Source organism: Rhipicephalus sanguineus, chromosome 1, assembly GCF_013339695.2.
Source record: "Rhipicephalus sanguineus isolate Rsan-2018 chromosome 1, BIME_Rsan_1.4, whole genome shotgun sequence".
Lineage (NCBI taxonomy): Eukaryota > Metazoa > Arthropoda > Arachnida > Ixodida > Ixodidae > Rhipicephalus > Rhipicephalus sanguineus.
Window position 1 is genome coordinate 134,185,776 of NC_051176.1, and position 11,354 is coordinate 134,197,129.

An 11,354-nucleotide genomic window follows, 5' to 3' on the forward strand; every position below is an offset into this window, starting at 1 on the left:
TTTCCTGCTGTTGCGCACGATCGGCGCTAGTCAAGAACGTCGTGTCGATCCTTCTACCACGCTTCCTATCACTGACGTCGTCAAGGCGCCCGCCGACACAGGTGAAGTCGGCATTTCGACCGATGAATCGCGTTCCGCCATCACGCCGTCCTCCGCTGGATGCGCTTCTGATGCACCCGAGCCGTGATCTCGCTTTTTTTTTTTCGAATTTATGAGCGCTGCGCAACTTTCGATATGGCTTCGCCACGATCAAAGTTCCAAAACGCGGCCAAGAGCGTGGGCCTAATTCACTCCCGGCGGCTGCGGCGCACTTCGTCTAGCTCGCTTGGCGCCGTGCCAGTAAGCCGCCGCAACGTGCAGTCTTTGTTGAGGATGATAAAAACGCCTGCTCCAGTTTCTTGCCAGCTTGCGCGGGTTGGAACTTTACGGACGTAAATCGACGACATCAACTTGCCGCTTTGCGTGCACTGTAGCAGACAGCGCGGGAGGCCCGACGAATCGGAAGGCGTTATTTAGTCACGTGGGCTCACTGTGCCAATAGGCTCACGCGGAGGGACCTTTTTTTGGCGCGGATTTTCTACGTGAATTCTGGGTGGATGGAAACAAGGGCGGCGGGATATTCAAGAAAAAGCGCGGCTCTTTCGAATGCGACCAAGATGGCTGCCGTAGGGAACGTAGAACGGCAACAGCGCGGCGCTGAATAAGCCCGTTTTTTACGCGTTAATCGCTAAAAATTTAGCTCGCTGATGGCACATAAAATGCTGTCACGGCTAAAATACTGATCTAAGACGCATGAAAATTGGCGAGGTTATGCATCAGTAGCGGCAGAATCCAAATAAAACATTTTCAAAAATTCGATTTTTTTTTTCTGATTTTCGGTCTCAAAGACCCGCTTCCCCCCTCAAGTTGTGGGACACGCGATGAAGATATGGTATCACAGCCACTTTTTCTTTTTCACAAATGGCTCTTGGGTCACTTGGCGGGTTCGCGATTTCTTCAAAATTGTTTCAGCTACCGAAACCAGTACAACTTGCGGAAAGCCTGCCTCTTCCAGGCGCTTTACCTGCTTGCCGAAACTCTCCGCTACACGATGGGGACAGGATTTCTTGAAAACGTTTAGCAAGCAGAGGTTGGCGATACTACGCTTAACAAGCTTAGAATGACAGGAGCTAAAGGGTAGCAGTGGTTTATTCGCCCGAGGCTCGTACTGCCAGCAGACATGGTTAGTCTCGAAAAATAATCGCATATCTAAAAACCTTATGGATGAATCAACCGAAAGTTCGTGAGTCACTTCAATTGGAGATAAAATGTGCCTAAAAGTTGTCAAAGTCTCGCTAACGACTAGGTCGGCATCAATGGAGGTCTTGTCAATAAAAACTAAGAAGTCATCAACGAACCTAAATACTTTGGTAACGCCACTACCCTCAATAAGACTGGCGATAGATCTGTCTGCCTGAGCTAAAAATAAATCACTTAAAATCGGAGAAACAAGACCCTATGCAAACGCCGCTCTTCTGAAGATAGAGACGGCTATCCCATTCAACATAAGTGGACCTGAGGTACAGTTCTAAGAGTGCCATGAACTTGGCCTCCGGTATTCCTACCTTGTTCTGAAATGACACGGCACCATACCTGTCTATGCATTCTTGGGTGCACTGAAGTAACTTATCTTTGGGTATTGAATAGTACAGGTCCTTTAAATCTAAAGAAAATGCCTCAAAAGTGGACCCTGTCTGGCCTGAAAGGAAGTTAACGACTTCGGTGGAATCGTGAACCAAGTAAGGGTCTTCCACCGCGAGCAGCTTAAGCTTCTCTTGCAGAAGTATTACGCTCCGACACAATAACTCTAAAGGGGCAGTTTAGCTTGTGCGTCTTGGCACTAAAAAACACTTCGAGTGTACTTCCTTTACTCTTAGTAATGTCCCTCACAAGCTTGGAGAGGTTCGAATTTTGGCACAACTTCTTAGCTTCACTTTTCAGCTTTCTGAGAGAAACACCTTCGTGACAATGAAAAACAGAGCTCAGGGCATCAAGCGCCTTCACCTTGTATAAGTCCCGTGGAAAGACGGCAAAGCCACCTTCCTTGTCGGAAGCGAGCACACAAAGGGCGCTCCGTCTCATGTATGACGCCAGACGACCAACCTGGGTCACTGTTGTCTCGTAGCAGGACGTCTACACCGCTCGACACGCACCGGTCCATCTCGCTGGCCGGTGCCAAACTGGAGACCTTGCGCACCAAGGAGAGCCGTTCCGAGGCGGTGGTCTGCGGCTGTACGGCGAATTTCGGCCCCTGGGCGAGACATTTGCTGACCTCCTCAGGCAACATCACGTCTCCCTCAGTGAAGATTCTGTTCCCCGGGACTCCCTTCTTCTTAGGTCGATGATGGGCTCGCAGCTGCAACAGAGCACTCTGCCAAAGGAACTCAGTAGCCTGGCTTGCGAGACGATTGAATTCCTTGTGGACCTGTTTGTTTCCGTGTTCTCCCATTGAGCTGAGCAGTTGGACTTCCAGGTGAATTCTGTAGAGGCGAGCTTGCCTTGACCATTCAGCCTTCAGGATTTTGCACATGCGGTTGCCGTGACCACCTGAGGGGTTGAAGCCACCGAAAAGAATCCTGACGTCTTCCGGTAGCAATTTATGCCGAATGCAATACGAGGGCAGGCGTGCTTTACATGTGGCGACTGCGATCAATGAAACCGTGGCACACGGGTTTGAAGAAACATTAAGTGAAGAGCCCGATGTACTAGAAATATACGATGTGAGAGTGAGCAACTGGGCGTGTTGGTAATGCATGATTCGAATTTGTAGGCGCAAAGAAGACACGGACGAGAAGGGAGACACACACACAGGGCGCCACTGCCAACAATATTTATTCCAAGAAAAACGGATGCTATTTATGCACACAGTGTTGTCACGTTTCATTGCTGCGCAGTCGCATTGAGATATTGCAACTCTTTCTGAGATAAAGATACGGAGGCCACACTCACGCAACGATCACCGGCTTCAATACAAGGTGAAGGCACTTGATGCCCTGAGCTCTGTTTTTCATTGTCACGAAGGTGTTTCTGTCAGAAAGCTGAAAAGTGAAGCTAAGAAGTTGTGCCAAAATTCGAACCTCTCCAAGCTTGTGAGGGACATTACTAAGAGTAAAGGAAGTACACTCGAAGTGTTTTTTAGTGCCAAGACGCACAAGCTAAACTGCCCCTTTAGAGTTATTGCGTCGGAGCGTAATACTTGGCAGAAGTGTCTCGCAGTCTTTCTGCAAGAGAAGCTTAAGCTGCTCGCGGTGGAAGACCCTTACTTGGTTCACGATTCCACCGAAGTCGTTAACTTCCTTTCAGGCCAGACGGGGTCCACTTTTGAGGCATTTTCTTTAGATTTAAAGGACCTGTACTATTCAATACCCAAAGATAAGTTACTTCAGTGCACCCAAGAATGCATAGACAGGTATGGTGCCGTGTCATTTCAGAACAAGATAGGAATACCGGAGGCCAAGTTCATGGCACTCTTAGAACTGTACCTCAGGTCCACTTATGTTGAATGGGATAGCCGTCTCTATCTTCAGAAGAGCAGCGTTTGCATAGGGTCTTGTTTCTCCGATTTTAAGTGATTTATTTTTAGCTCAGGCAGACAGATCTATCGCCAGTCTTATTGAGGGTAGTGGCGTTACCAAAGTATTTAGGTTCGTTGATGACTTCTTAGTTTTTATTGACAAGACCTCCATTGATGCCGACCTAGTCGTTAGCGAGACTTTGACAACTTTTAGGCACATTTTATCTCCAATTGAAGTGACTCACGAACTTTCGGTTGATTCATCCATAAGGTTTTTAGATATGCGATTATTTTTCGAGACTAACCATGTCTGCTGGCAGTACGAGCCTCGGGCGAATAAACCACTGCTACCCTTTAGCTCCTGTCATTCTAAGCTTGTTAAGCGTAGTATCGCCAACCTCTGCTTGCTAAACGTTTTCAAGAAATCCTGTCCCCATCGTGTAGCGGAGAGTTTCGGCAAGCAGGTAAAGCGCCTGGAAGAGGCAGGCTTTCCGCAAGTTGTACTGGTTTCGGTAGCTGAAACAATTTTGAAGAAATCGTGAACCCGCCAAGTGACCCAAGAGCCATTTGTGAAAAAGAAAAAGTGGCTGTGATACCATATCTTCATCGCGTGTCCCACAACTTAAAGAAGATTGCTGAGCGAGCAGATGTAAAGGTGATCTTCTCTGCACCTTTGAAAATGTCTAAACTTTGCAAAATGACAAATCCTTGCCTCCGAAAAGCACCAGCCTGTACCATAAACCATGAAACTAAATATGTCGAATGCCAGGTTGGCGTAGTCTACGATATTCCCCTGTCTTGTGGCAAAAAGTACGTAGGCCAAACTGAGCAGTGTTTAAACGACAGGCTCAGGCAGCATTGCAACAATGTTAGGAATGGCAGAGAGGGTCACCTGGCTATACATTGCAGAGATTGCAAGTGTGTACCAGATTTTCGCGCATGTTCCGTGATTGCCAAAAGTCGAGACAAGTGGAATAGATTGATAATTGAGGCACAGATGATTATTGAAGCCGGTGATCGTTGTGTGAATGTGGCCTCCGTATCTTTATCTCAGAAAGAGTTGCAATATCTTAATGCGACTGCGCAGCAATGAAACGTGACAACACTGTGTGCATAAATAGCATCTGTTTTTCTTGGAATAAACATTATTGGCAGTGGCGCCCTGTGTGTGTGTCTCCCTTCTCGTCCGTGTCTTCTTTGCGCCTACAAATTCGAATCATGCATTTAGTTCTTTTCATGGATGTACTACACTGTATTACACACATGTGCTGCAGTGAAGCTTAATAAAGCAAATCCACCACAATGGAGAGCAAATAAGATATTTGCTGCACAAGCCAAGCATATTTTTGAGACATGAAGCTGCTGATTTTTCCTTCACGAGATGTACTGCCTTTCAGTATCTCACAAACAGCACTGTTTCTTGTCAGTATGCTTATGTATATCCAATGGTGTGAGAATCGATCATGGTACCATAGGGAGAAGCAAACTCGGAAGGGTGCAGCATTTTACCAATAAAAAATGGTGAACATTTTTTATATATGTGTCATACAGTGCCATATTTTTTGCGCGGAATTTTCAAAATGATGTTCCACCTGTAAGGTACTATAGGCCAAAATTTGACTTTAGTAGGTTCGACTGTATTACTCCAAGTTGAAAACGCTACTGCAGTTGCAAATGCTTCCTGCAGTTATAGTAATAAAAGGGAAAGAGCAATATAACAAATACACTGGCACTCAGTGACATGGCCACCAATTCTTTCTCTGACCGCACATTAGCTATAGGAGTTACATTTTTCTGATAAAGGATTACCAACATGAAAATTTTGACAGTTAATTTCCTGCATTTAATGGAAGGCCCGGATGTGATTATTATAAAAGAAACAGTAGCAAGCCTCACAGTCCCCGAGATAACTGAATAAAGTAGCTTTTCCACAACCGGTTTGTTTCGATTCCCAAAGGCTATACTGTGCCACGACATCGCACAGAAGGAGGTCTTGTGAGATCAGCATGATTGCGCCATCTGAACACTCACTCAGTCACATGCTCAACTGTTAATCAGTCCTCGAAATTAGCAGCATCCGAGGTGATTGACAGAGCCGCAGTGAGTACCCAAATATTCTAATGACTTGTACCCCAAGAGCACCTCCTTTGTCATGCCATCATGATACACGAACCTACTTTGAAACAAAACCGAAACTGGACATGTGGAAGCCATTACCGTAAAATCCCGAGCAAGTGCCCCTCCCCCCTACGGTCAAAGATAATCACACAAGATTTGGAGGAGGGCCCTTGCTTGGTCATAGACCAAAATTCAAGATGGTGGCCTAAGAGCCTTTAAGAATGCAGACCTGCGCTTCTGATGAAATGCTTTATTTAATATGCATGCATTTACTGTTTTTACTGAACGGGAGGGAATCCTCATGTGAAATTTGATGTGTTATGACAAGGGGGGAAAGACGTTCTTCAAATGTTCCAACAACTTGTGACAACTCGGAATGCAACCCCCAGGCACCACACTGTAAAAGTACTATGAAATCCTGCACATATCTAATGACTCTCAGAACTTGGGTTCCTAGGAAACACTGCTGCAGGATTCTGTAGCAGAGAACAGGTTGAAAAAAAATGGTGGAAGAGGAGAGGGGGGGGGGGGCACTTGCTCGGGATTTTACAGTATAGTAAACTATTTAACGTCCTATGAGACTTACCAGTATATTTTCCAGATTTCAGAACTCAATGACCTTGATTTAACAGACCAAAAACAGAAAGCTAAAAATATCATTACAGTTCCCCTTTAACACTTTGGCCATAGCACAAAATATTTGCTGATATCTTCTAATGCACATACACACACACAGCACCTTGCTCTTTTTTTTTCCACCTGTATACTCAACAGCATCGGTTGTGAGAACAGTAAGTTGTCACGTACTTTGTCAAACCACCGATATGACTTAATCGTGTCTGCATACAAGGATGTCCTGTCCAAAGTTGGATCTTGACACAGATGGCCAGTGCTTCCCAGGTTGAGAGGTGCAATAGGAGACCCAAGCAATGTAATAGCTGTTTCCAACTACCTGCAACAAATGAAGAATTATGTATTTGCATAAAATTTTATGACATCGTATTTAACCCTTTTAGATGCCACCTCTGAAGAATTGTCTGTAAATGCGCCAGATGTATACAACATTATCTCAAGACATTCAATATTCTTTTGCAACAAAAAGAATGTCATGCTATGTTGATTCATGTGTTTTATAGTTAATTAATTAATCTTATTTAAATTGTAATTAAATATATACTTATTCTGAATACATTTATGCTCTGTTTTTGCATAAATAGAATCAAATCTAAGGCTAGAAATATAGAGCAAATTCATTCTCAGTTATGTTCATTTCTAGAAAAGAAAAATTATACTTTTGATGTGGCTCGTGGAAAGCGGCACTTCAAACAACTCGTTGAGCATGGTAGTGCCGTCAGCAAAGTGATCATATGCAACAGTACACTGCGAAATGAAGTTAAATAAAGACATTTAAAAAGCAGGAGGTTCAATTCATCCAAAGCACAATGTATCATGATCTTTGTTAGTCACTAGTCAACACAACTAGCAAAAACAAGTGGTGTACACAATTGTGCACAAAGCGTCCCAAAGGGTTAAAGATATTAGAGTGTCTAGATTGGAAGAACAAGTGGCAATAATTGAAACACTGCTGTGAACTTGCTGATACCCAGGCTGTTTGCCTGTGCAAACCATAGGCGTGCACCCTGGAATGGGAGGCCACAGCCCTCCCTAATAGGCCACGGGGGATGGGGCTGCTAATTCAGCAGGGTTGCCAGATTTGGTTATAAATAGCCAAACTGGGCTAGGTTATGGCTTTGCTGGCACAAGAAAATCTCATTTGACTACATGGGTATATTTGGTCACCTTTTAAACTGGAATACAGATACTTGTGTTTAGCAGCAATAACAGCACTTTACTGCTGCACAGATGTCAAGATAAGTTTCTATAACCCCATGGCTGCAATGCCTTGACAAATGTATGCTGTTTGTCTGTGGGCCCAACCATAGGCGTGCGCAGGGTTCCCCTTCGGGGAGGGCGAAGGCGAACGAAGGTTCATCGCAGCGACCCCCCTCCCTATTAAGTCAATGTATGGGTCAGACTTTGCACGCCCTCCTCTCAGCTGACTTGCTAAGACAACATGGATTAAAGCCTATTCTGCATAAAGCATAAAGCCTTGGTATGTTTACTCTGGAAGAATTACCTAATCACCTTTTGTTACTTTTGGAGGACATAGCACAGCAAATATGAAACACTGAAGACTAAAGAGTGCTACTCCACAGTGGGACTTGTAAGTGCAGAATTTGCAGGATGCATTAAATAAATTGAATATGTTACAAATGTTTCCATGCCTTTCAGCCTGAAGTCTCGCAAGGCAAAAGAAAAATGCAGTACGAGGTTTTAGCCTTATCCCTCTTGTCCATATTTTGCCCAGCAGGCATTCAAGTAAATGACAAAGGCATCGTATACTTTGGGTTTCTGTATATATAACCACCACCATCTGGCCATGGTAGCAGTTGCTTTTAGGCACACTTCGAAGGCAGGGATGAACAGTCATCCCGGAGTGTTATGTCGGGGGTGGGAGGACAAGGATGGCTCAAAGGCCGCCGGCTTGTGTACTGTAGTGCTGCGTTGCATGTGGTGCCTTGCTTGCCCACCTACACTGGGCTTTTAAAGGATGCCTAAGTTTCCCAACCTGCCTTAAAGAAGGCACCCAGGTGGCACAATTGGCTGCTTATTTTTCAAGGCTAGCTCTGCCTGCAGACAATATCCTCCTTTATTAAGTTCAGTAAATCTCATAGACAAGATTATCCCAGTCAGTTAACACATTTTTTTTTTTACTTCAGAACTGCAAATTCGTACAATACAGTCAAACTACTTCCATAACAAAGTGCCCATAGCCTTCAAAATACTCCATTGCACGGTTCACATAATTGTATGTAATGCTCAAGATTCAGCCGGGATGTAAGAAGTCCTTTGTTATACAGTTAATTTCGTTGTAGAGGCGTTCAGTTGTACTTATGTGCATAACTGAAGGAACGATTGCACCTTGACTAATTCAGCTGCTCGTCGATTGTAGCTGCCGTGGTAGCTTAGCAGGTAGAGTGTAGCGTTGCGAAGCTCAAAAACACGGGTTCGATTCCCAACCACGGTGGCCGCGTTTTGGTGGCGGCAAAATCCAAGAACACCCATGTACTTAGACCTAGGTGCACATCAAGAACCCCAGGCGGACAAAATTGATACAGAGTCCCCCACTATGACATTCCTCATAATCATATTGTTTTTGGCACATAAAGTGCTATAAAGTGTTACTATTGCTCGTCACCCGTCATTTCTTTAACAGTGTTTATTTACATCTTTATGCTTCTAATGAGCTATAGGTTTCAACATCTCAAATCTACACAGTTGGACAGTAAGAGATTTGCATATGAGACTTCCAGATTAATTCTTACCCACCTGAACCTCTTATACCTTAATTCACAAATATTTTTGCATCGCTTAAAATGTACTTGTGGGCTAGTCAGTTGATCATTACGGCTTATGACAGTGCACACCAGGTGTGTTGTCCTTTTGTATTCATCTGTTCACCCGGCATGCACTGCCATGCGCTGCAATTTTTGCATTGCACTCCCACCAAAAACATAGTCAAGGCAGGTGGCAATTGAACTGGAGACCTTGTGCACAACAGCAGATCATGGCAGCCACTGACAATTCAACTTTCTTTCCTGCATCAGTTTTGCGTTGCACTTCCATAATTTACACATAAAATACACAATTGTCATGAACATTTCATTTTGTCACTGACACCTGCCGATTTTGCTCTGTTTAGAATTATATAAATGGCACCTTGTGTAGTCGGAAGAGCTGGCTGCTCCATGAAATTACAGTCACTAAACACGCCTTACATTGTGTGCGTGGATTTAAAAGGGTAGGAAGCTCGACTTTCTACTATAATTCCCCAAGAAATTAACAGCACTGAACACATTAAACATTAATGAAATCTTGGTGTTTTACGCTCCAAAACCACATTATGATTATGAGGCACGTTGCAGTGGAGGACTCCTGATTAATTGACCATCTAGGGTTCTTTGGCGTGCACTTAAATCTACGTACACGGGCGTTTCAGCATTTCGACCCCATCGAAATGCGGTAGCCGTGCCCGGGAATAAGTTCCTCATGCTTAGCACCGCCTTGGCCGCTAAGCCATAGATTATTTCACGGCAGCTAAACTTCAGGCTGAACAGTTGACGCATCACTTCTGTACACAACACCATGAAATGCACTACACGCAATAAAAACCATAAGAAATCCAAGCTAACATGACCGTAAGGATTCAAAGTAACATGGACCCTTCCGCGTGCTTCAATTATCATAAAGGTAACCGCCAAATGGAAACGGGATGAATTACGGATGTAGGTGTCAAGAGGGCGATACTATAAAGCACACTGGCACATGCGGCGTAATGCTACGCTAATAGTGTTGTACGTGCACGGTTCTTGATCTGACTAAGCGCATTATGATTCCTAACACAAACCACAGCGTATGAATACACGGGTTCACACTTGGCACCACGCAGTAATGCACCGCCATCTGATATAATGGACAAGTTATGGGACATTCATAGCGTTGCAAGTAAAACATAGCCTCAATGCGTGGAATCCAGTTGGTTCCACCTTTTCAATATGTTTATTAAGCTTGTAAAGTGACGACAGCGTACGCGGCGAAGTACTTCGATTGCCCACATCATGTTCATCTTCGATTTCCCCCGTCATGTTCATAACAGTGCGAAATCAAAGGTACAACATACCTTATACGAGAGGTGATTCCAGAATAAAATTCTTCTCTTTCTTTTCATCGCCCTGCGAACACGGAACACAATCCGTCAAAGTACGAAACACTTCACCGACAGCGCATCGAAGGGCCTTCACGGCTCTCAGGCCCGAGTTCACAGCATCCAAATTGATCTCGATATCTGCAATGTACGGATTCATGATTCTTGCCGACAGCTTTTACGAAACATAACTACACAACACACTGCTCGCACTAAAGTACTACCACACGTAGTACAATGGTACAACCATACCGTGAATCCCGTGAATCATACAACGCGCCCATGCATTGGCTCGGCTAGGCTATGGTGGCTAGGCTGGCTCGGCGGGCTAGGCTCTGGCTCCATCCCAAAACACAAAACCAAAACCAACACCGAGGTCGCCGGGGTTGCCAGGTCAAAAAAGCAAAAAAAAAAAAGCCACGATATGGGGGAAAAGCTAGCCAACAAAAGGTAACCACGCGTGCACGGAAACAGCTGCGACGTTTTTACTCAAATGACCAAATGTAAGAGCCTTTTCGTGGAAATGTAACTGAGTGCAGCAAGAACCCTTCCGTATCATAATGACTTTTACAATAATTTTGTGCAGGATGAAGTAGTAATTTCTTGCACCTTGCGAGGTAGCAGTATATTTCTAATTTTCCACATTTATAATCAGTGTTGCATGATTTGCAGGGGCCTTTTTTTACTGACTGATAACCATCCTTTGTACTTTAGATCAGCTTCCCATTTGGCCAGATATTTTTGTCACTACTTTCGCTCTGAAAGACTGAATTAAAGCACGCAATCTTTTCGTCTAATGAATCCGTACCAACTATTCGTCCAACTGTAAGTCCTGCTTACGCTCTCTTGCTATCAATGTCTCCTGGTCCATAAGTATATTTTACATATATTTGATATGGAGCAACTTTGCGCGGTCAA

The 11,354-nt window shown here is 44.4% G+C and overlaps 1 protein-coding gene across 1 annotated transcript in view; it reads right to left on the minus strand.

Moving 5' to 3' along the window:
- Positions 1-10,707, minus strand: part of LOC119379320 (mediator of RNA polymerase II transcription subunit 27) — a 29,763-nt gene extending 19,056 nt beyond the window's left edge. The window contains exons 1-2 of the mRNA XM_049412103.1: positions 10,420-10,707; positions 6,479-6,619 (exon numbers count right to left, since the gene is read on the minus strand). Coding sequence (XP_049268060.1) covers positions 6,479-6,619; positions 10,420-10,596 — 318 coding nt within the window. The 5' untranslated portion in view covers positions 10,597-10,707. The remainder of the gene's footprint in view (positions 1-6,478; positions 6,620-10,419) is intronic.
- Positions 10,708-11,354: the final 647 nt, after the last annotated feature.